The sequence below is a fragment of the Schistocerca americana genome, chromosome 3, assembly GCF_021461395.2.
Source record: "Schistocerca americana isolate TAMUIC-IGC-003095 chromosome 3, iqSchAmer2.1, whole genome shotgun sequence".
Taxonomy (NCBI): Eukaryota; Metazoa; Arthropoda; class Insecta; order Orthoptera; family Acrididae; genus Schistocerca; species Schistocerca americana.
Window position 1 is genome coordinate 290,339,952 of NC_060121.1, and position 26,700 is coordinate 290,366,651.

Consider the following 26,700-nt stretch of genomic DNA (forward strand, 5'->3'; position numbering starts at 1 on the left):
ATACTTTCAGAAAAGACATCCTGACACTCGAATTTATAATTGATGTGAAAATATTTCTCTCCTTCAGAAACTCTTTCCTTGCCATCGCCAGTCTACATTTTATATCCCTTCCACATCTACCATCATTAAGTTATTTTGCTGCCCAAATAGCAAAACTCATCTACTACTTTAAGCGTATCATTTGCTGATATAATTCCCTGATTTAATTCAACCACATTCCATTATCCTTGTTTCGCTTTTGTTGATGTTCATCTTATGTCCTCCTTTCAAAACACTGTCCGTTCTGTTCAACTGTTTTTCAAATATCTTTGTTGTCTCTGACACAATGTCATCGACAAACCTCAGTTTTTATTTCTTGTCCTTGGACTTTATTTCCTACTTCAAATTTTTCTTTTGTTTCCTTTACTGTGTGCTCAGTATATAGATTGAATAACTTCTGGGATAGGCTACGGCCCTGTCTCACCCCCTTCTCAACCACTGCTTCTCTTTCGTACTCGTGGACTCTTGCAACTGCCATCTGGTTTCTGTACAAGTTGTAAATAGCCTTTCACCCCCTATATTTTTAACCTCGCCACCTTCAGAATTTGGAAGTGTGTGTTCCAGTCAACATTGTCAAAAGCGTTGTCTAAGTCTACAAATGCTCTAAACATAGGTTTCCCTTTCCTTAACCTAGCTTCTAAGATAAGACATAGAGTGAGTATTGCTTCGCGTTCTCCTGCATTTCTACGGAATTCAAACTGATCTTCCCCATGGTCGTCTTGTACCAGTTTTTCCATTCGTCTGTAAAGAGTTCGTGTCATTATTTTGCATCGATGACTTATTAAACTGGTAGTTTGGTAATTTTCACACCTGTTTGCGTGTGCTTTCTTTGGAATTGGAATTAATATAATAATTCTTGAAGTCTGTGAGTATTTCGCCTGTCTCATACATCTTACTGACCAGATGGACAAGTTGTCTCGCCCAAGGCTATCAGTCGTTCTAACGGAATGTTGTCTACTGCTGGGGCCTTGTTTTGACTTAGGTCTTTCAGTGTGCTGTCGAATTCTTCACGTAGTATCTTATCTCTCATCTCATCATCACCTACGTCCTCTTCCCTTACCATGATATTGCCCTAAGGTACATCGTCCTTGTACAGACCTTCTATATACTCCTTCCACCTTTCTGCGTTCCCTTCTTTGCTTGGTTTTCCATTGATATTCATGCAAGTGATTCTTTTCGCAAAAGGTCTCTCTAATTTTCCTGTAGGCAGCATCTTTTTTACCTCTAGTGATATGTGCTTCTACATACTTACATTTGTCCTCAAGCAATTCCCGCTTAGCCATTTTGCACTCCCTGTTGATCTCATTTTTGAGCATTTGTATTCATTTTTATCTGCTTAATTTACTGCATTTTTAAATTTTCTCTTTTCATCAATTAAATTCAATATATCTTATGTTATCCAAGGATTTCTACTTTTATAAATGTAGATGATTCATAATATTCATGACAGCTTTTTGAAAATTTAAAGCTGTTGGCAGAGTCTTCGTGATGAACAGCTGTGAGCTTTCCAGCCAGGTGGTGGTGTTGAAATGCCTTTTGACAAGCGTTAAGCTCGTCTCCTAGCTAAGAAAATATGTATCTCGTGGCAAACTTGATACATGTGACAGTAGTCACATCATTGTGGTATTCCAACACAGCCACCCAACCAGAAACGCAACAGCATTTCATCTGCAATATAACTCGAGAAGGCTTAGATTCACACGATTCCTGTTGGGTAACAGGGCATGTTGGAATTGGAGGCAGTGGTATTCACATGTATTAGCTGAACAACAACACAGTGGCAACAGTAAGATTACCCTGTACCCATGTAGATTCCCATTTGATTGACAACAAGAAAAATTGTGTCAGTTTGAAGAACAGTGACTGCAAGTAACAAACAAGATGATGATAGAAATAACACAAACCATTTAATTATCATGCATTTCTGTATCCACTGTACATTTTAACTGTGTAACGTAACACTATTTGCACATCCTAACACCATTTTGTTTCATTCATAAGTGATGTGTGAGAAGATCTCTCACCAAGCCTCTCCAATACGCTGAAAAGGAAGTCAGTGTTTCTGACTAAACTCAGAATAAGACATTTCTCCATGACCCATATATACCTTGCTGTACAAGAGGGGACACATTTAGTATATGACACCTGTGATATTCTATGTCTCTGTATTCCAACACTATGTGTTTTTATTTTATGGGAGGGGGGGGGCACCTCTTAACTCTAAGAAAACTGCTCAGTTTTAGCTTATTCAGCCATTGTCAAGTGCTAACAATTATATTACTGAAATTGAGTATACTTGGGTTTCCCTGCTCAAGATTATCAGGCACATCTTATGAGATGATTTGGGGATATTTGCAACTTTGTTTTAGCATTGTTTCATTGCAGTCAGCCCAAATAAGTTTGTTCAACACACCTTTCATGGGACGCCCAGTGTCGACAGAAAGTGTCGGTTTGTTTTCTGTTGGAAACAAAATTATTTTTAAAATGGAATTTTTATGTGCCCGTTCAATAGAACAGTCCCAAGATAGTCTATTGTGGTGTTTGTGTTACAGGGATGTATTAACACAGACAGTAGAACATGAAGAATAATGAGTACTCCAGCTGTGACTGAGTAATGCTGCTGCGCAGTGGTAGCAATCAGAGCAGGCCAGGGCAGTGCTCTGTCGCCTGTGGATACTAATTATTCTTTGTTTTTTAATGTCACTGTGAATATATATTGATAAAAGAAGTCTCACACTAGACTTATGTGGAACCAGTCTTTCGAATGAACGTGTAAGATTCTCCTTTAAAAATAACTTTGTTTTCAACAGGAAACAAACCAATGTTTTCTGTCGACTTGGGAAGTAATGCAAAGGACGTGATGAGCAGTATTGTGTGAACTGACTGCAACTACACATTTCAAAAACAAAATTGCAAATATCTTCTGCAACACTAGAGAAAATGTGCCTGATGACTCGTAGAAGGGATACCGTACATAGCACTATTAAAATAATAGCTATCTTCTACTAACATAAATGAATGTACAGAATGTCACATTGCTACTAAACACAGTAACACTTTTACACACAATGATAAAAACATATTAAGTTCAATGTGTGTTCAGATTCATGAAATGACTTATTTTATATTTCATCAGTATTCTTTAGCTTCAACAAACAGCTGGAAGCTGTTGCCAGTGGGCATTACTGGAGGACCGGACGGGGCAGTCCAACAAATGACCCACATGTCCACTAATTGGTCCACTACTGTGGCCACCCCAGGTTCTGCCTCTAGTTAGGTTGATCCCTCACCCATGATCAAATGGGATATCGTTCCAAGGTGTGCCCAGCAGCAAATGCCTTTCCCAGGGGCCAATTGGAGGGCCTCCTCAGTTTGTCTGATGAACGGTTTTGGGTACTATCTGTGACTGATGAAGTCCCTGAGTAAGATGAAGTCACTCGCCCTTTTCCAGAGTAATCCTCTTGACCTGCAAGGTCTGGACATTCACAGAGACTGGGATTACTGATAGTTGGGAGCTCCAACATTAGGTGTGTAATGAGGCGACTTAGGGATATGGCCGCGAAGGAGGGAAGGAATCCAGTGTGCTCTCGGTATGCAGGAGGAGTCATTCCATATATGGAACGGGTGCTCCTGGATGCCATGAAGAGCACAAGATGCAGCCAGCTGCAGGTGATGGCTCATGTTAGTACTAACAATGTGTGTCACTTTGAATCGGCAAAGATTCTCTCTCATTTCAGGTGGCTAGCGGAAGTAATAAAGATTGCTAGTCCGGCTTTTGAGATGAATGCATAGCCCACCATCAGTAGCATCATTGAGAGAACTGATTGTGGTCCTATGCTAAAGAGCCTAGTGGAATGTCGGAAGCAGAGGCCCAGACAGTTCTGTGACTGTGTAGTTTGCAGATTCCTCAACTTGCGGCATAGGATGGTGGGTTTCTCGGTACTTCAAAATATTTCAGGTGTTCACTACTCAGGAAGCGGCTACATGGGTAGAGGCAGTTTTGTGGAGGAGATGGGGCAGTTTTTTTAGGTTAGAAGGTATCTGGAAACTGCAGAAAGGGCTTCAGTTTCAAAAGGTGCAGGACGAACATAGAAAAAGTGAAGACATTGGGAGAATCAATATTGTAGTTGTAAGAACCAGAACTCAAAGCGCTAATAGAAAGCACTGAATATCAAATCATTATAGGTATGGAAACCTGGCTAAAGCCAAAAATAAGTCTACAAAAGTCCTAACATTGTTTAGAAAGGATAGAGTGCTGAGTTAGTATGGGTAGAGGTTATACTTGACAACCATAATAAATTAACAACTGAAACCTTTTACCGACACGCCCACCCCAGCTTAGATGATACAGTTGCTGAATGGTTCAAAGAAAAATTAAGTGTAATTTCAAATCGATACGCCTTTCATACAATCATAGTTGGTGATGACTTCAATCTACCTTCAATATGTAGATGAAAATACATGTTTAATATTGGTGGTAGGCATAAAACGCTGTCCGAAATCGTACTGAGTGCCTTCACAGAAAATTATTTTGAACAACTAGTTCAGGAGCCCACTAGAAACGTAAATGGTTGTGATAACATACTTTACTCTTAGTGACAAATAATCCTGACCAAATAAGGACCATTATGACAGATAAAGGGATTAGTGACTATGAGGTTGTTGTAGCTGGACTGAATACCATATCATCCAAACCCACCAAAAATAAATGTGAAATCCTAAGACAGTCTCCACTTCTTCCAGTCTGACTATGTAAGTGTAGACCAGATGTGGTTTGGATTCAAAGAAAAAGTGTTGACGGCAGTTGAGAGATAGATACCAAACAAATTAATAAGGCATGGTTCTGACCCCCCCCCCCCCCCCCCCCCCCTCATGGTACACAAAACAGGTCAAACACTATTGCTGAAGCGACAAAAAAAAATAAAAAAAAGGGGGGGGGGTCACATTTAAAAGAATGCAAAATCCCCAACATTGACGAAGTTTTACAGGCGCTCGAAATTTAGTGTGAACTTCAGTGCATGTTTCCTTAAAAAGTTTCCACAACAAAATGCTGTGTCAGAATCTGGCAGCAAACCCAAAGAGTTTCTGATCATATGTAAAGTCTGCCAGTGGCAGGACAATCAATACCTTCACTGCTCGATAACAATGGTGATGTAATTGACAGCGGTGCCACTAGAGCAGAGTTACTAAACATGGGTATCCGAAATTCCTCCACAAAAGATGATGAAGTAAATATTGGTGAATTGAAATCAAGAACTGCTGTGAACATGGATAACTTAGAAGTATATATCCTTGGTATGGCAAAGCAGCTTGAAACATTTAGGAAAGTCAAGGCTTCCAGTCTATATTATATAATAGTCAAGTTCCCTTCAGAGTACGCTGATACGGTAGCTCCATACTTGTCATTCATATACAACTGCTCACTTGTAGAAAGAACAGTACTCAAAGATTGGAAAGCTGCACAAGACGCAGCAATACCTGAGAAAGAAATTAGGAGTAATGCACTGTATTGCAGACCCATATCACTAGTGTCTGTTTGCAGTAGGATTTAGAACATATACTGTGCTTGAACATAAGGAATAACCTGAAAGAAACAATTTATTGACAAACGGCTAACACAGTTTAAGAAAATATCATTCTTGTGAAACACGTAGTAATAAGTGCAATCAACAGTGGACATCAAATTGATTGCATATTTTTAGGTTTCCATAAGGCTTTTGACACTGTTCCTCACAAGCGACTTCTAATTAAATTGCATGTCTACAGATCAGACCAGTTTTTTATTTCTCATAAGACAAATATCTAACTAAAATAATGACCTTGTCAGAAACCTTAATAGCACTCAGTAATTGCAATTTTGATATCTGCACTGTTGATTCTTCTTGGTTCTTCATTCTTCCCCAAGTAATGTCGCACCAAACCTACTTATCGTTTCCAAAGTCGCTACTGTTTGAAAGTTTCTGGTTATTGTTCATACATGCATGTAGTCGTTCAACCCTATTCAAATAATACAGTATGAGTGTTCTTGAATCAGTGACCCTATGTTTGGATAAAATTGAGCAAGCAAATTATTTTTTAAGTAGCTACCTATTAGGAGCCCATCAGCAGGTAATGGCAATAATGACATATATTGACAGATTAAAATTGCGTACTGGACTGTATCTCAATACTAGACCCTTATCTTTCAGTCACCAGTTGAGTGGAACAGGCACACCTCAGCCTTATTCAGAGTTTCTGTGTACCATTATCTACCTTCTGTTTTACAGGCTCCACTCCATAGTGGGAAAAAGCTTTTGACTGTGTGCCTGTACTGTAGATGCAGCAAACTTGCTCATAGGTGCCAGCTGAAGGAGGAAAGTGTGTGTGTGTTAAGTGTAACTTATGTTACCACAGCAGAATACTTTAAAGTTTACATGGTTAGTCTCAGGAAATGATGTTCTTCTAAAATATTAAGATTACCATAAAACTGCCTGATCCCTTTCGATCCAGCAGTCTCGTTGCTAGTGTAACAATAGTAGATCAGATTTTCCCTCTCTCATGTAACACTATTTATTGCACAGTGTCTTTAGATCCTTATGGGACCTTATGCACAAACAAGTTCATGTAACCCCAGGGGAAGTGTCTGTAGAGTGAATACCGAGAATTTTACTGACCATGGTGGAGGACCTCCACTTCCAGTTTGTCAGTGAGAGTATCTGTTGTTCAGATGCTCATGTTCTTTAATGTGGTAATGAGATACTGCACTATCATGTTGAAGCCACATCCACTTGCAAACAATAGGTAGAGTTTCAAATTACTGTGGAAGTGCAGGTCAAATGAACACACACATTTGAGGTGGCAGCAAATAATGTCCTGTTAGTCAATCTTGTGCAATTCCATCTTACAGGTTGGTAGAGAATTTTAGTTGTAGATAATTTTGATTACTAATGATCTGACAAGGAGAGGTACGCAGGGGCGAGATTGAATTTTTGAAACCACACTGTAGGTTAAGGTCCCAGATATTACATCCTACAATTATTTAATATGGTGAGCCCTCACTTGCAAGTAATTGAGGAAAAAATATCTGGTATATTGTGTAAAATAAAACAACAGGATACAGAGCAGTGTTGTGATGTAGTGGTAAAGGTACATTCCTTACTACAGAAGGTTGTGTGTTTGAATCTCATTTTTTATTCTAAGTCTTTATTTAAATGATTTTACTTATTAAACTATTTAACTGAATAAATATAACTGGCATTGTGATTGTGTAAGTGTATTGAGTGCTTCTGGGTCTGTGTTACTCCATTTCGCTACTCCAAATGAGTAGGTCAATATTGGTATAGCATAGGTATTTATAGCTTTTGTCTTGTTTCTTGCTGTCAATTCTGTTTTCAGTATTTTTGTTAGTCTTTGTCTATATTTTTCTTTTAGTTCTTCTTTAATATTTGTATTATCTATTCCTATTTTTTGTCTGTATCCTAGATATTTATAGGCATCTGTTTTTTCCATCGCTTCTATGCAGTCGCTGTGGTTATCCAATATGTAATCTTCTTGTTTAGTGTGTTTTCCCTTGACTATGCTATTTTTCTTACATTTGTCTGTTCCAAAAGCCATATTTATATCATTGCTGAATACTTCTGTTATCTTTAGTAATTGGTTGAGTTGTTGATTTGTTGCTGCCAGTAGTTTTAGATCATCCATGTGTAGCAAATGTGTGATTTTGTGTGGGTATGTTCCAATAATATTGTATCCATAATTTGTATTATTCAGCATGTTGGATAGTGGGTTCAGAGCAAGGCAGAACCAGAAAGGACTTAATGAGTCTCCTTGGTATATTCCACGCTTAATCTGTATTGGCTGTGATGTGATATTATTTGAATTTATTTGGATATTAAGTGTGGTTTTCCAATTTTTCATTACTATGTTTAGGAACTGTATCAATTTAGGATCTACTTTGTGTATTTCCAATATTTGTAGTAACCATGAGTGGGGTACACTATCAAAAGCTTTTTGGTAATCAATGTATGCATAGTGTAGCGACCTTTGTTCAGTTTTAGCTTGATATGTCACCTCTGCATCTATTATCAGTTGCTCTTTACATCCTCATGCTCCTTTGCAACAGCCTTTTTGTTCTTCATTTATAATCTTGTTGTGTGTTGTATGTGTCATTAATTTCTGTGTAATGACTGAAGTTAATATTTTGTACATTGTTGGTAGGCATGCTGATAAAATTTCTTTTGGTTTGTGTTGAATGTTTGGTTTTGTTTCCTTCGATTTTCACTTTTTTTGTATCTTCTAAGTCATTTGGCCAATGCTTGTAATTTCTGCTTCTTTTCATCTAATTGCTCTATCGCTTCTTGTTGTGAGATTTTACCTAACCTTTTTCGTTTTTTGTCTGATATTTCTTATAAATTGTGTTAGCTGTCTGATGTCTTTTCTCATTTTTGCTATTCTGATCTGTAGCCTGTGTTGCCATGTTGGTTTTGTGGGTTTCTTCTGTGTGTTGGTTTGTTCTGATCTCTGCCTAGTGTGTATATTTAGTGTAGTGAGTGCTCCTATATAAACCAGTAGTTGTAACTCTTCCATAGTTGTGTTTTCATTTATTTTGTTGTGTATGATTGTGTTGATAGTTGTTATTGTTGTTTCGACTTGTGGGTTATTTGGTGGTCTATGCAAGAATGGTCTAATGTCTGTATTTGTGTCTTTGTATTCTGTATATGTTAGCTGTAATTTTTCTTCTATATCTAACATGTGTGTCACTTCATGTTCTATTTGTGCTTGTTCTGGTCGCTGTCTTAAGATTTCGTTTTCCTCTGATTGTTTAATTGATGCGTGTTGTTCTTCGTTTGTTTGTTTTGGGATGTTTGAGTCAATTACTGTATTTTCTTCTTCTTCTGATTGCACATTATTTTGTTCCAGTATTTGTTGTACTTGTTGTTTGATGTTTTCTAATTCTGACTGGGGTATCCTGTTGTTTCTGATTATTACACGGATCTGATCAGCTAGTTGTTGTTCTGTTAAAAATTTTAATTCTGGGTATCTGGTAATAAATGTTGTGCATACTTGTGATCTGTATGCAGTTGTGTTGGTTCCTAAGTTTGTTGCTGGGTAATAACAGAACATGAGGTGTCGGTTAACTTCATCCGACCATCTCATCCTCTGTCTTTGTTTTCCTTCTAGGGTGGCTGCAGGAAGCATATCCTGCAAAAACACCTCTATTTGGATTTAAATCATTTTCCGTGTGGCTAGCAGTGTCGTTACCATTGTGGACGGGCATAGGGTTCAAGCGTCGTCCCCGACCATGACAGCGCTTGTCCGAGGCTTCATTAGTTCTGTCCTGAACCAACTAATCACACTAAAAGGGGGGTTAGCCCTATTAGTGGTTTGTTCTTTTCGTCGCCTGTTACGACTGGCAGAACATACCGAAGGCCTATTCTTTTCCCGGGCCTCCACGGGAATTATTATTATTATTATTATTATTATTATTATTGTCGCTTCACAACCTTTGCCTCCTTAACAATTTCCTTCCACTTTGTTCTGTCATTTGTGTTCCTTCTCCATACTCTGATTGCTTGGGCTTTGAGGTTTTCTTCCACATTGTCTAACCACTGCTTAAATAGTCTTCCTTTTAATCTTCTTCCTGTTGGTTTCCATTGAAAGACTTACTTTGTAGTTCTTGTGTCCTCTAGCCTCAGGACATGTCCCAGCCAGGCTATTCTTTTACTTTTAATTAGCTTTATGATATTGTCATGTAGAGGAAGGTGTAATTAGATGAATGGCAAACACTAACTTCACTTAACGGAGGTTTATTCAGCACTTGCACATACAAGAGCGCGGAGCAAACTGCCTTTGGCCAGAACACATATGGTATATATACAGTTACAGTACATACCAGTACAATGATTCTTGACATTTGTGGATACTTATAGAATGTACTTGAACCGAATATAGAAATTAAAATTTTAAAGTTTGGGTGAGTTTTGAACTCCTGGCCCTCCATGCAACAGTCTAGTATCATACCCACTACACCATGGTGACTTTGTTACTCAGCTGTTTCTGCGACATTGCTCCCTCCTTAAGAGAACAGTGTCGCGGTGTTACATCCTCCTAGTCCGGGAACGAGTCATCAGTCGTGCATACTCCAACTCCCGATGACTGATATTTGCCCTGGCGGTGATCTTATTAGAACCTCCTTTGCCACTATGCTCTTCATCACCTTTCTGCTTGTCGCCTGTCACTGGAACTTCGAATTTACCCTGGGTTGCAGGATGCTTATAGGGCTTCATTTGCAGCACGTGGACTGTATCTCTTATTTTTCGTTGTCTTGTGTCGGGGTCATAATCTTCAACTTCATAAGTAATATCGGACAACTGTGTTACGACCTTATAAGGTCCAAAGTAGTGCCTGAGGAGCTTCTCAGAGAGACCAACCTTCCCTACAGGAGTGGAGATCCAGACAAGGTCACCAGGATGGTAGACAACAGGGTGGCGGCTCGTGTCATACCTTCGGCGATTGTTTTCTTGAGCCTACAGCATGTGGAGTCAAGCTAACTGCCGAGCTTCCTCAGTTCTGGTTAACACCTGGCTGATGTCATCGTCTACGTTATCAGTATGTAACGGGAACACAGTGTCCATCGCCGTAGTCACCTCACACCCATGCACCAGGAAAAATGGCATAAATCGTGTGGTGTCTTGTTTGGCGGTGTTGTAGGCAAACATCATGAAAGATAGCACTTCATCCCAGTTGCTCTGCTCAACATTGATAGCATGTTGGCCAAGGTCTTATTAAGGTGTTCATTAAATCCGTTAGTTTGCAGATGGTAGGCAGTAATCATGTGATGAGTAATGTTGCACTGACGGTTTATCTCTGTCACAAGATTCAATTGAAAAACTTTCCCTCGATCTGTAATTAACGACCTTGGGGCACCATGTTTTAATACAATGTCTTCCACGATGAATTTGGCTACCTCGAATGCATCAGCTGTTTTCACAGCTTTTGTTATGGCACAGCATGTCAGATAATCAGTGCAAACAATAATCATCTATTGCCACTAGCAGACGTTGAAAATCATCCGAGGAGGTCAGTCCCAACATGCTGGAAAGGTGTTTCATCTAGTGGAATTGGTACAAGTTGGCCAGGTGGTTTCTGAGGAACTTCCTTTTTCCTCTCGCATTCTTGACAGTGCGATACATAGTGATGGACCCTCCTCAATAAACCTGGCCAGAAGAATCTCCTGCGGATCCTGTCATATGTCTTAATAAATCCTAAATGTCTGGCCACACATGCATCATGGAATTTCTAGAACATCTAAGTGCATGTGTTAAGGAATCATTGGTGACCATCTCTTTCCAAACAGGTCAAAGTTTTTCTTGCAAAGTAATCCATTAACTACCTTAAATTGTCCTTTCACATCCTCTGACTGATTTAAGGCAAGCATAATTTGAGATATCTTGACATTCTTCTTGTGCTCAGTAGAGAGACCCTGGAGTGCAGCGAGGCAGTCGCTATCGTCATCAAAGTCTTGATGGTCTTGCACCGGGTTTCTTGAGAAACAGTCAGCATCTTGGTGTTTTCTTCCACTTTTGTACGCTATGGTATTGTCATACTCTTGAAGATGTAGTGCCCACCTGGTGAGTTGTCCTGTTGGATCCTTAAGACCTGTAAAACAACAAAGAATGATGGTCTGTAACAACTATGAATGGCCTTCCATAGAGATATTGTTGAAATTTGCACATGGCCCAGATCACTAGGCTATAACCTTCTCTTTTCCATCCAAAATTTGCACCAAAACAGCACTGATCCCATACCAACTGGCATCTGTGTGTAGTTCTGTAGGTGCTCTCTCATCATACAGACCAAGTACAGGGTCAGTCATCAGAGCTTTTCGCAGCACATTGAAAGAATCTTGTTGAGCAAATTTAGTATCTACTTTTAACAACTCTTAGAGTGGCCTGGCTTCGATACAAAAGTTTTTGATTAAACTTTTAGCACTAGGAAATTTCGTTATAGATCTCACCTTTTCTGGTTCTGGCTGCACACCTTCATTTGGCAAAAGGTGTCCAAGTATTTTGATTTCTTTTGCTCCAAAGAGACACTTTCTTAGATTAAGTTTCAGTCCAGCTTGTTGGAGACACTTAAGAATGGTCCTCAGTCTTTTTGTGTGTTCATCAAATGTGTCTGAGAACACTATAATGTCATATAAATAACAAAGACACATCGTCCACTTCAGGTGACTTAGAAGATTATCCATCATCTGTTCAAAAGTTGCTGGTGCATAACATAAACCAAACGGCATTACCTTAAACTCATACAGGCTCTCTGGGGTGATGAAGGCAGTTTTCTCATGATCAACCTCATGTACTTCGATTTGCCAGTATCCTGAGTACATGTTCATGGTTGAGAAAAACTTAGCCCCCTTTAGACAATCTAGTGTATCGTCAGTTCATGGAAGGGAGTAAACGTCCTTTTTAGTTATGTTATTAAGCTTCCGTTAATCAACACAAAAGCACCAACTGCCATTCTTCTATCTGACGAGAACCAGTGGTGACGACCATGGGCTCTGCGAAGGCTGAATGATGTCATTCTTCATCATTTTCTCTACCTCATCACAAATTATTCGACATTCCGTTGCTGACACACAGTATGCTCTCTGGCTTATTGGTTGATCGTCTCCAGTGCTAACCTGGTGCTTCACTGTTGATTTGTATAATTTGCTCTTCTCTTGTCGATTGAAGCATTCAAATAACTTTTGAAGAATGGCAAGTAGCTTCTTCTGTTGTTCCTTAGTGAGATCTGGTGATAGTTGAGCTAGGAGATCTTGTGTCATAGTGGTAGCGCCAATTTCGCTCACAGACTCGGCATGGGAGGTTTCTATGACGCCAACTGTTCGACAGTTAACGGCTCAGGATTTGCTACGCACATGTGTCTTGGAAGGATCTGTGGTTCTTGGCAACAGTTAACTATCCACACTTCACCGAATCCATTCTTAAACAAGATGACAGAGGCTGGGATGACCAAGTTATTCTTCAGTGGTGTGCTTCTCTTACATTCCACTATGTGGGTTGATGCATGGCATGACACATGACATTTACCTTTCTAGCTCTGACTGCAGGAATGATCACTTCATCCAGCGCACATAGTCTCCACACACTCGGATGTGCATCTTCTTGTCCACAGTATCTCATCTCATCTAGCATAATCTTAGTGACCACAATCTATAATTGCCTGAGAAGCTTTCAAAAAGTCCCATCCGAGAATGACATCATGACTACACTCTTGTAAGACGATGAATTCTAAGGGCTGTGTATGGCCACTTCTACCCACATGAATGACACATCTTCCTGTAGGTTTTATATATTTACCATTATCCACCTATAGCAGAGATGTTTTGTTGTCGACGAATAGTTTTCTGCAACTGGCGATGGTACTTCTCCAAAATGACTGAGTATGTTGTTCCGGAGTCCACAAAAGCTTGGGCTGGTCGGCCATCCATGAGGATATCAACGTAGTTTCCTGTCATTTTTGTAGTGATCTCTTCGGCAGTCTCACCTCCAAGGAAGGTCGCACCCTTTAGTTTCCCAGGTTGTGGCGGCTAGGTGATCGACTGGAGCTTCTAACGGTGATGGAGACCTTGATCAGCATGTTGGGAAGCTTCATAAGATGTGCAACTTTATCTTCCTCCTTCATTCTAGGATCCACTGTTTTACACAGCTCCAAGATGTCTTGAATGTGGAATGCTTCTGCGACAATATCAGTTCTTTGTACGAGATGGTCCAACTCATAATTGGTCTTGCTTTCCAGGTACCATCATTATTTTGGATCCCTCTATAAATTTTCAATAGTATTTTTCATTCAGATACTCTGAGTTGTTGTTCATCAGTGCTGGTTAGGGTCCATGTTTCACGTCCATATGTAACCACTGGCTTAATCATAACCTACATATAACCATTTGTAGCTGTCAGTTTGTCCTCTGTTTATCATACTCATTGTCATTAGCTTTTTAAATGTATAACAACTCCTATTACCACTTAAAATGCGGGCTTTTATTTCAGTGGACATAGAATTTTCTTCCCCCCCCCCCCCCTCCCCCCTGTTCTATGGAATTTCGTATATTTAGTTTCAGATTTGATTAATTTCCAGTTCCCTATGCTGTGCAGCTTCTTTCAGTTCCACCACTACTCTTTCCAGTGACATTCTTCATCAACTAGCAACTGCAATGTCATCAGCATATGCAGCCAATTTGTGTGGTTCTTATACCTATTTGTACAGATATTTGCATTTTTCATACAATCGCTTCTAAGGTCAAATTGAAAAACACTGTGGGAAGATCATCATCCTGCCTAAAACCATTATTGCTATTGAAACAATCACTTAATTCCACACCCACTCAACCTTGCCTGTGAACCAGCCAAGGTTGCGTTAATAACAGAATTATATTTGGATGGTATATAAACAGTCTGGTATCTTCTAACATCTCTTCTCTGTTTAGACTATTAAAAACCTGCTTAATGTCTGTGTAGATACTGTAGAATTTTAAATTAATTTGATACACTTTTTCTTGTATTTGCCTCAGAATTAATATTTGGTCCACAGTTGATCTATTAGGCCTAAAGCCACACTGATAATCGTGCAATATATCTTCCGCATATGAGACTAAACTATTGTATAGGATTCCAGATAAAACCCTGTATGCCACGATCAACAGAATGATCCCTCTGCAGTTAGAGTAACATGCCTTGTAGCCTTTATTATGTATGGGTCCGATTACACCTATAGTCCATTCTTCTGGAGTTCTTCCTTAATTTCAGATTAAACAGATAAGTTTATGTATCTGTTTGTGTAAAGTAATGTCTCCTCTCTTTAACAGCTCGGCAATTATTGTGTCATTTCATGGAGATTTGTGATTTTTTTTTTTTTTTTTTTTTTTTTTACAATTCACCACCTTCTGTAATTCTGCAAAAGCAAGCTCTTCTATTTTTGGTTCTACTGTATGGTATATCGGTTGCTTCCTTTTCAGTGTGATCACCATCCAGCATTTCTTTAACATAATCTCTCCATCTGTTATCACTTGCCTCTTTTGTATGTTTCCATCTTTATCCTTGCATCCTATTATTTTAAGTCTGTATCCTTGTGTTCCTTCTTTAACTTCTTACAAAACTTGGTACTCTCATTCCTATTACAATGCTCTTTCATGTCTTTACATTTCTTTTTTAGGCTCTTCTTTTTCTTTCTTGTGCATACCCTTGCTGTCTCTGCCCTCTTTTCATTATACATTGCCTGGTTAATTCTCGTATTTCATTGCAGGCATTTTAGTCTTGCTTTTTATTCTGTTGCACCACTTGTCTGCATCCCTCCTCATATCACTCCTCATTTCTAGTCATTGTGGATTCATCTGTTATGCCCTTTGCCACAGTTATGATATTCTTAATACATTCCCATTCCTGTTGTTGTTGTTGTTGTTGTTGTGGTCTTCAGTCCTGAGACTGGTTTGATGCAGCTCTCCATGCTACTCTATCCTGTGCAAGCTTTTTCATCTCCCAGTACCTACTGCAACCTACATCCTTCTGAATCTGCTTAGTGTATTCATCTCTTGGTCTCCCTCTACGATTTTTACCCTCCACGCTGCCCTCCAATACTAAATTGGTGATCCCTTGATGCCTCAGAACATGTCCTACCAACCGATCCCTTCTTCTAGTCAAGTTGTGCCACAAACTTCTCTTCTCCCCAATCCTATTCAATACTTCCTCATTAGTTATGTGATCTACCCATCTAATCTTCAGCATTCTTCTGTAGCACCACATTTCGAAAGCTTCTATTCTCTTCTTGTCCAAACTACTTATCGTCCATGTTTCACTTCCATACATGGCTACACTCCATACGAATATTTTCACCTTCCCATTCCTTATCTATGTCAATACTGTGCTCCATTAACTGTAGTTTCAGTTTCAATTTATTCTGATATCCAAATACTGTAACTCTGTCTTCCAGTTTGTCTACTTACCATTTGAGAATTCCCCTAGTTTTCCCTTTATATGCCCTAGCAGTCTTTCACTTCATTTTTGCAGCTCCATGGTAGTGGTCGGAGTCTGAGTTTGCTCCCTGAAATGTGCGCACATTTTAATGTTGCTTGCCCACCTTTTGGATACCAATATGTGGTCAGTTTGATTTGTATCACTTGTTTCTGAATTTTCCAGGTCCCTTTGTGAATATTTTTTGTGGGGAAACATGCTTATTGCTTTAAGGTCATTGGCAGGTGCAAACTGGGCAGCTCTCAGCCCACTAGCACTTGGTTCCTCATGCAAGCTCTCCTTACCAAAATGGGCATTAAAAGTTGGTTCTTTTTGAAACTTTGGATTGTAATCCCCCAAGACTATTCTTGAACCTTGTGCAGGTAACTTTTCACAGACCTCATGCAGTTGATGTAAAACTTATGAACCAGATCCTCGTCTGACCCTTCTGTTGGAGCGTACATGTTTGCAAAAGTCATATTGTGGAATCTTCCTTTTATTCTGAAATATTATTATTTTTATTGTATTTTATGGTTTTGTAGAAAAGATTAGCATGTATTCTTATTTTTCAAACAGTGTACTGAAATGTCCAATGAAACATCTTTAGTTCTTACACACAACACAGTATACGTCACAATTATTTCCATAGTAGAATGTGATATTACATGAGGATGCATATTATGTCATTACATGACATGAAAGGAAGGATAGATTTGCACATATTTTTGTTACCATGAACCCAACACCATTTCGTTGTCAATCACCTCTCGCAGAGTAATATAATGTAAAATTTTGCTTCCGTATTTCTCCTTCAAGCTTCCATCTTATCTCTTGGAGGGCAACTAATTCCAATCTTTAACTCAACAGGGGAACCGTAGACAGGAATGGGGGAAAGAAATACAGTAGAAGAACAATGGGTAGCTTTGAGGGATGAAGTAGTGAAGGCAGCAGAGGATCAAGTAGGTAAAAATACGAGGGCCCTACATTCAACCCTTTTCTTTCAGAGGAGCATTTATTCTGCTCTCATCTTCCCTGACTCATTTCCTGCTGGGGTAGGGTACCCAATCCTTCACAAGGTTTCTCAGGTTTTCAGGGTTCACCAACTTGGTGGTATGAGACAGGATGTAGCAGGAGAGACTATGTGACTTTAATATTTTTATTTATCTATCATAATATTCAAATGTTTGATAATGCAGATCTTTTAGTTAAAAAAACAAAAGAAGAAATAATCTATTTATGTTGGCTGTTGAATGGTGTCAAAACGTATTTTTTGTTACAATACACACATTTTATGGAGTGTAGTCGTCAGACAAACTTATAATTAATCATCACAAAAACATGTAAAACATAAATTATTGTTGCTTTATGGACAAAATAACGCAGACACCTACTTTCCAGTGTGTGGTGGCAGGTACTTTGGGTATTGTCTGTTTCAAACACTGTTTGAAATAATGTGGATGATATTGACCAACTAAAATTCAGTGTTATGAAGCTCATGATTATGCTACATCACTACTCTTAAAATAGATTCACCATTATACAATGCAATATTGTTTAGATAAAGTTCATTTTAAGAACATTTTGTATTTTCAAACAAATGTTAAATGGTTTGCAGGGTGCACACTTCATGTGCATAAGGAACACTAGAGTAAAATGACACAGAATGTAAATATGAATCATTAATCCTTATATCTCAGTTCTATTTTTATGTGATTTTTTAGATGTGCAAGAAATTTAGTAAGTTAGTTGCAGTTTGTTAAATTTTGCTGTCATGCTATTGCAGTAGCAATTTACCTGGCCAGTCCATGTTGTTTGTACGTACTCTCAGCCATTCACCATACGGTATCATTGGGAGTGTATGTATCAGTATAGTAACTTGTTTAATTGTCTGTCCTCACCACCAATGTCATTGGAGGGGTTTTATCACTTTTCAGAAGACCGGAAATTCATAAAAATGTTGAATATGTTAGTAACTTCTTGTTATACATGTGACGGGTACAATGTTTTTAATTACCTTTCTTGTTTCTTCTTTTCTTTCCAGGTATCATAGCAGCAATGTGCGTATTTATGCTGCGAACGAAGCATCTGATGATTGTTTATATGTACCTGATGTCTGTTGGAATTGTATTTGTCTCATACTGGACAAATGTTAGTACAATGAAGACTGTTATAACATCAATGGTGGATGAAAGTGATACTAGCATCCTAGAAGATATTCTTTCTCTGAACTTGACCAAACTGTTTGATCCAAATGGTTGCGGGTTTGCAGTAGTTCAGAATTATTTCATACAGTGTCTCCTAGCCTTTGTTTTTACTTATGTGCACCTAGGTCCAAGGTACAGTTTGGTGCAAAAACTCATACCTGTGAGTTTTATGGCACCATCGGTCCTTGCAGTGCTACCAGTACTACCACCATCAGTACTACACCATGCACCTGTTTTTGCAGCCTTGCTTCCATTAGCAATAGTGAAATTTGTGTTGTGGTACAGTGCTTTGGCAGTTGTTCAGACAATTTTCAGTGGATACCAAAACACAAGGACTTTCATAAATAATTACGGGCTCTCAGCACTTGTAGAAACTGAATGGACCCGTTTGAATGTCCCTACGGTGCTTCGCACGTTCTGGATTCTCAGAGTTTGGGAACATGCCAGCATCTTGCTTGTGGATCACTTGGCAGAAGATGGAAGCAGTCTTACAGCAATAGGAGCACTATTTGGGATGGCAAAGAGCCTTCTAATAAGTGGTTGCGAGACATTGATGGCTGTTCTTGGAATGGCAAGTGTTGTTTCTTACATTTGTCACTATATTGGTTGTTTCTTTCAGTGGGTCCTCTTAATAGAGGAAGATGATGATCGAAGTATTGGCACTGTCTCTGCAATATTGTTTTACATACTGGCGCTACAAACTGGACTTACTGGTTTGGACCCAGAGAAAAGATTTGTTCGGCTTTGTCGCAATTTCTGTCTTTTATTTACAGCCCTATTACATTTTATACACAATATTGTCAATCCGTTGTTAATGTCTCTAAGTGCTTCCCACAATCCGTCACTGCACAGACATGTTAGGGCATTGTTAGTCTGTGCTTTCCTCATACTTTTCCCAATTTCTCTCCTTACTTACCTTTGGTCTCAGCATGCTACCAGCACTTGGCTGTTTGCAGTCTCAGCATTTAGTATAGAAGTGATAGTAAAAGTGGTTGTATCACTCCTGATATACTCTCTCTTCTTAATTGATGCATACCGCAGTACGTTCTGGGAGAAGTTGGATGATTATGTATATTATATTAGAGCTTCAGGAAATGCAGTAGAATTCTGCTTTGGCATATTCCTGTTTTTCAATGGAGCATGGATTTTGTTTTTTGAATCTGGTGGTGCAATACGTGCCATAATGATGTGTGTCCATGCATATTTCAACATTTGGTGTGAAGCTCGAGCTGGCTGGAGCGTGTTCAAGAAAAGACGCACTGCAGTAAATAAAATAAATTCACTTCTTGAGGCCACACCAGAACAGCTGGTTGAGTTAAATGATGTCTGTGCCATTTGTTATCAAGAGATGAAAAGTGCAAAAATTACACATTGCAATCACTTTTTTCATGGTGTATGCCTGAGGAAATGGTTGTATGTGCAAGACAGGTGCCCCCTCTGTCACAATATCCTTTATCAGGTAGACACACCCAAAGATGGGACTGATGCACGAGGCATTGAGGACAATGCTGCTCCACAGGATCCACAAAATGTTCAAGAGGTTGCCAATGGTGTAGCTGCACAGCTGCAAGCAAGAATAAATGACATCGAAGAAGATCGTACGTTAAGGGTACCAGATGTGAGGCAAAGGCAAGAAGACTTAGAAAATGTACCAAGATGAAGTTAAATAAATTTTATGGAGCAATATTTTTGAACGTTGACATCGATGTTGAACACTTCGTGCATTCATCAGTGTACAAAATTCCAGGTTCTGATGTGTTACCAATTTGTTTGGAAATCAGGAACCTTCATTAGACTGCCAGTTCCATAATGTCATGAAAATTTTAATGCATGATGTGTGTGTTGTTATTTGTTTATACCATCAATGTATTCAGTTTCTTGTCAGTGATGCTACAGTTTGTATCATCTACTGAAAGAAATTATTGATTTGTTACAAAATCAATGTTAAAAGTTCTGATTATCAAGTTGTATTTGGCAATTACACATCTTCATTGTGTTGCTTTCTTTATTTTTTGAAGACTTCTGCTTTATTTTTATTTAGTCATTGATGACGATATTGGTAAACGATATTTTTTGGTGAAGTGGTTTCATAGAAAGGGAAGCTAATAATTTTACTAAAAAAAACAGAAATTAAAAGTACTGGGAGCAAAGGGCGTTTTGTGGACCACAAATTAATTTGCTTTTGAGTTCTTTATTTGATGATGTTTTTTCAAAAACTGTGATTTTAGACTGGACGATATTTCTGTTTCTGTTGCAGAATTTTTTGAAACATATTTTAGTTTCTTAATTTATTTGAGTTTGAAGTGACTGTATATAGAAACCTTTATTATATTTTAAATCAGCAGTTTGAGAAATGAGATGTGTAAACTGTTTAATGTGTGAAAATAAATTATTTTCTTTTAATTATTTTTTTTTAGAATTGTCGTATTGTTGGTTCTATGCATTTAATGAGACTGATAGCATAACTAGTGGGACAAAGCAATTTTTTTTATTTTCAAACACATTGAAGTTCCAATATTTTATTACTGTGTACGTAGTAAAAATAAATTTTGCACTTACATTAGATGCTAATGCATTCTGAACTTGTCCTGAAATATGAAAATATAAACATTTTTGGATTTACTGCACTTACTTAAATTGTTTGATTTTATTGAAGTACCAGTAGATCACAGTTTGCCCAATGTACTATGTTAAATCTCATGCCAGAGATGGAGAGGGACAAGTAAGTATTTTCAATTGAAAATTCCACAGAGATAGCAGTATTCAACAGGTTCCTCCACTCGCACTGTTGTATAAGAGGATGGATGCATTGAACATGTGCGAATGGTTTGTTTATATTGGTGCGTATTCTGAAGCAGATTACAGGCAAAAGATAATAACATTTGCATTTGTGAACCTGAATTTCAATAGTACCCGACTGTCTTTACAAGGAAATTTCAGTACCTTAATTGATATAGTATCCATCAGATTTTGATGTTTCTCATTGTTCTTCAAAATACTGCAAATGTGCTGTTTGTACTAAATAGTTAGTACTGTTACTAAAGTGGGAAATAACTGCTATTAAAATATTGCTCAGGATGATTAATTAGGAGCAGAATCCATAGTGAAAATCGTATTTCCAGTGTGGTTGTTGTATGAATCTGCATACAAGGTAAGTTGTATGTGAAGAAATAATGGGATTAAAGGTAACCACTTACTGTATAATTGAGGAGTTGACAGGAATGCTTTGAATCTTATTTGTTCCTTAGCTTCCGGGCAATATTCTTTTTGTGAGCTAACAGCCTAACAAAACAGACACATACAATTGCACATGCTACTTGTTTGTAGTGCCAAGTCAGGTAGGACACTGAGAGCTTAGCAATGGTATCTGCATTTATTTGCCTGTTGACTGTCCAGTGCCTCAGCTGTACAGTGAGTGGTTACCTTTGCTCCTTCCATATTTGTGTTTCATCCAGGACTTTCCAGTATTGAATTTATACCAAGAAAGATAATTCCTCCCCTAAAACAAATATTTGTAGAGTGAGGAAGCTAATAAATCAAAGTTCCAAAATTGGGCAGTTAGCATGTTTTGTTCAATAGTAAGGTACACATTGATGCCAATGGAGAACTGTATGATTAAAGAGGATACTCGTCCATTGTAGTGGTTTGTGACATTAACAAATGGTGCTGCTGCTATGGCCAGAGACAGCTGCACACCGAAGAGATCAAAGTGCCATGACATATCTGCCACCTTGTGAGTGGATGTTGAAGCTTTCAATGTGGAATGAAATGGGAAGGAGAAGTGAAAAAGGTAGCTGCTGCATAAGGATTGGTGGAAGTTCTACACTGCTGAAGTAAACAAAAGAAAAATGGCAAAACCAACATCATTAAAGGTCATTATTATTAGTTACTATTACTATTTTTGCCAACATTTAAATAGTTTTATTACCTTCATGTCTTTAAAGAGTCATTTGAAGCTTTCATGTTAATTTACTGTTGTAGACATCTTGGAAGTAGTGGTTCATTATTTAAAGATAAGCCAGTAAGAACAAAAGTTATTTTCTTTATGAAATGTTGGTAATTTGTTGTCTGTTTGTTTAAGGTAAAGTGCAAATATAGTTCTAAAGAATTAGAGGGAATGAAGATGAAGCATTCGGAGATTTTTTTTTTTAAATGAGGCCAAAACCTTCAGAGAAGTTATTTGATGGAGACTGCTGCTAACTATGCCAATTGCAACATGTAGCCGTAATGGATAATTATCAGAGTCACAGTCAATACACTGTAAGCTTTGTCCTAAATCGACAGGGAAATTTGAAAGGGTGTATAAAAACATTTCCCATAAAGCATTAAAAAGATTACCACAGTTGTGAACTGATATTTCAACATTCAAATATGATCTGTCTTCAAGACAGGAATATTGTGAGAGAAGAAAGCTATTACAACAGGTCTTAGTTAGAGAAGAAAGCTGTTACAACAGGGCGTAGTAAGCCAAAAAATACTGAACTCCAGACATGAATGTGAACAGTATGCTTCGAGCCTTCACAATGAAACAGCCCAACACTGAGATTACAGTCAAGTTTTACCACACTGTTTTGTGCAAGTATTTTTTTGGACTTTTGCTTTCAAAGGCTGCAGTTAGATATATGTATAATATTAGTGACTAAATGTAAAATTTGAGAAAAAATCACTCGCCAAAACTGCAAAAGCTGGACTGGAATTGCCCCACAGAGGAGTGGAGAAAGTTGTTAAAATCCTCAAGCCGCATCATTTATAATAAAATTCTTGATCTTTCAACAGCTATCCCCATTGTCGTCATCATCATCATCATCATCATCATCATCATCATCATCATGAGTAAACCAACAGCAAGCATTTAAGGCCGTAAAAATTGGTTTTGTAGGTAGCACCCTGCCAGGAGTGATCCCTACCAGGAATGTATAGACCTGCAGCATCTCATTTATAGACCCCAAATTTATAGACCTGCAGCATCTCGTGTATAGACCCAAAACGTGGTAGTATGTGTTAGTCTCCAGTTGTCTTCTTACAACATGGAGATTAATGTGACAGTTGGTATGTGGAGTGAGATGTGTGCAGTCACTAAAAATTAAGTGAATTTGTTTTTGGGTGTTTATCTTTACACTAATGAAACATTTGATGCTGTAGAACATAAGTTTCTTATCTCTGGACACAGCTTCTCTGCCTTAGATTGTCATTTTGCTCAGTTGAGAGACATGGAAATTTCTAAACTGCTGAATGTGGAAGGTATTGCCATTACTGCCTTGAACAATCTCCTACACAAAATTTTGCTGCTTCAGTTTTGACAGTGCCTCAAGAAAATATCTAGGCACGTTGAGGTTTACTGTCAGACTGACTACACAGCTGTATACCACAATAGAATATTGAAAGAGTAATTCATTACAAGAAAATCTCTAGTGACCTCCAACGGTGGGAGAGAGAGTTTATTATGAAATGAGAAGTCCTTTCCATTCTATGAGAGCAGAACTATTTTCATGCATGCTTTCTGTCATATACTTGATTGAAAGAAAGTAAAAGGACCTTTGTGCTATGCTTGGATTCTTTAGTGAAGAAAGCAAGGAATTTTTTATCAATGTTATAAGTGCTTAGCAACTTATTTAAGAATAGGTCTTAGATCACGTTAGACAACTCAACATAGACATGCATCTTTTCTGTTTTTCAAAATTTGGTTCCCTCAAACAGTTGCTGAAACCAAAAATGTTAATCATTGTCAACAGTTAACAAAATAATAAAAAAAACGGTTTGAATTCTTACCACCATACAGTTGTTCTTGCTTTCCTTGAAACAAAAATGTTTTGGCAGGTAGATCAGTTACCTTCTCTACTCTACATTTGTTAATTGGGCAGTTGTACTATTTAAAGTTCAATGAAATATGTTAAAGATTCTCTTAAATCATGTATGTATGTACCATAAAGTTAATTTTGATTAGTAAGTTAGAGACTGGCCTTTGCAATGTGGTTTAGACTTTGACAGATTCCAAAACTCATTAATTTACAGTATAAATGCAGTTACACTGTGATAATGTTAACTGAAGATTTCATGTTGAAAGATATTTGGATTAAGTAAACAATAAAGTGTCCACAATTATTTTGGCAGCTTGTGGGATGTAGAATGCAGCACATCCATACTCTACCATGGAATTTGAGAGTAATCTACTTGATGTAGATTTGTGAGTTCTATTTTAATTGTCAGTTGCAAATTCAATAATTGAGGTATGCTATTGTTCTAACCGGATGGGGTCTGTTGATTTAAACTTTTAATGTGCACTTTTGTAGATTGTTTGTCAAAATGTGACAAATTCATGCATTCACATAGTGAAGTGTATAAAAAAAAAGTGGGGGGGGGGGGGTGCACGCACACACACACACACACACACACACACACACACACACACACACACACACATGTATATTTACTCCTCTCTGGAATGAAATATAGAGAGACACTTCTGCATGTTACCCTTACTCTTTATTCTTCTTGATAGTTGCACTGAAGCCAACAAGTTAACCTGATAAACTGTTAAACAATGTTTTTATGGAAAGTAGAAAATACCCTCCCTCTACCTCTCTGTGGTTTCAAAACTGGACTTCTTTGGGACAAGCTACGTTGATCTTGTAGATTCATCATACATCAGTATACTGTGTATCTTCCATTTAATGGCAGGATGGATGCTTCAGAAAGGAATCAACTTCTAATATTCGTATTGACATAGAAAAGTACAATTGTCCTCACCTGAAGGTTGGTTTGATCACTGCAGTTCTTTACTAGGCACAGTCATACTGGTTCTGGTATGCCCTCAGCAGCTTGGCATTTTTTACAGTAACAAAACATTACCAGATGATGACGGGGGAGAAACACCAAAGACCCACTTGGGTTCAAAGCCTACACCTGGGCACGTACTCAGTGAGCCACTGAGGGGTATCACTTGCCGTTATCTAAACATAATTTTGGTATCTGCAGGAGGTGTGGCAACACCGCTACTTGACATGGTTGGCACGGTACTTCACAGGCAGACAGTGACTCAATAACACTTGGGTATCAGAACATTGTGGATGGAACTAAATCGCCGAGTGAATTTAAATTCGGCAAGCAGAGTGCCCATACCCAGGGAGATAAACATGTAAGACAGTAACTTGGCATGGTCGGCTAATGACTTGAGCTCATGACAACTCTCTGCATGACTACTAGGCTAGATCCACTGCAGTCAACTCCGCAGGAGCACTGGCCTGCTCCACTTGCCTTGCTGCGAAGTAAACACTGGTGTCAATGGGTTTGCCCACACGATGCAATGTGTACAGCCTCAAAGGCTGATTCCTGAACTACTACATTGTTCTACCCATGCAAGGTTGTCCATCAGGATGTGCACTGGTGAGGATACTAAAATAATCTATTTAATAATTACAAATGGTACTGGGAGATGAAGAAGCTTGCACAGGATAGAGTAGCATGGAGAGCTGCATCTAACCAGTCTCTGGACCGAAGACCACAACAACAACAACAACAACATCATAGTAGTAGTATAATAAAAAACATTGCTCATCATGGCATGTAAAAGACACAACTACACACTGTGTAAGTTCCATCACTCTGGGTTTGTTAAATGTGTATGGCAGTTCTTACATCCATCTATTTATACCCATTTGTAATCCAAGAATTGACTGCATGGGTGGCTTTGCTCCATTCCAATAACCACCTTCTCCACCCTACCTCAGCAATGCTCATTGCCTCTGACAGTACTACAGAAAATGACTGGAGTGAGCATATTGCTCAGAAACTTAAGTTACTTGTTGATTGATCCATGCTGGGCATTTTTCTTAAGTCTCTTCCGTTTACCTATTGGAATCGCCGTTGATAGTAGTATTCTCTTTATTATTTTATTATGTCTTTGTACATTGTCGTTTTACACTGAGTATTTGGTGTAAAGTAATGCTGATGGGAAAATAGCGTATCAATTTTATGAAAGAATACTTTTTCTTTTTTAAGCCAGCAGATGGTCGACTGTCAACGTAAATAATACTGTCTATTAGTCTCGCGTCGGACATACGTGTACTGTATATGACAACTGGAAGTGGTTTTCAGGTTAAGGACTGCCGTGACTTGGCACTTATGGTATTGAATCCTTAAACTATGTGGAAAAGAAACAAACTTCTCATCAATCCTTAGACTTTTCAGTCATCAAACTTTTTGAATAACAAGCCAATAGCGAATAAAAAGCCAATGGCATTTCCTTTTCATACTTCTGAGCAGACAGCTTTTTGAGGATGTTCCTTCTATTAAATGTAAGTGTCCAAGCGCAATGTGTTTTCAGATGCCAAAGAATTTTGATTAGCACAACACTGTTGAAGTAATTATTCGTGTGAATTCACTGCTGGGGGGGAAAAAAAGAAATGTTGTTACATTTGGGAAAAAGAATTTTTATACAGTGGCGGCATATGCCACATGTGGGATGGTAGATA

At 38.3% G+C, this 26,700-nt stretch overlaps 1 protein-coding gene across 1 annotated transcript in view; it reads left to right on the forward strand.

The window, feature by feature from the left end:
* Nucleotides 1-20,860, forward strand: part of LOC124605349 (protein TRC8 homolog) — a 42,511-nt gene extending 21,651 nt beyond the window's left edge. The window contains exon 2 of the mRNA XM_047136970.1: nt 18,067-20,860. Within this exon, the coding sequence (XP_046992926.1) occupies nt 18,067-19,889 (1,823 nt within the window). The 3' untranslated portion in view covers nt 19,890-20,860. The remainder of the gene's footprint in view (nt 1-18,066) is intronic.
* Nucleotides 20,861-26,700: the final 5,840 nt, after the last annotated feature.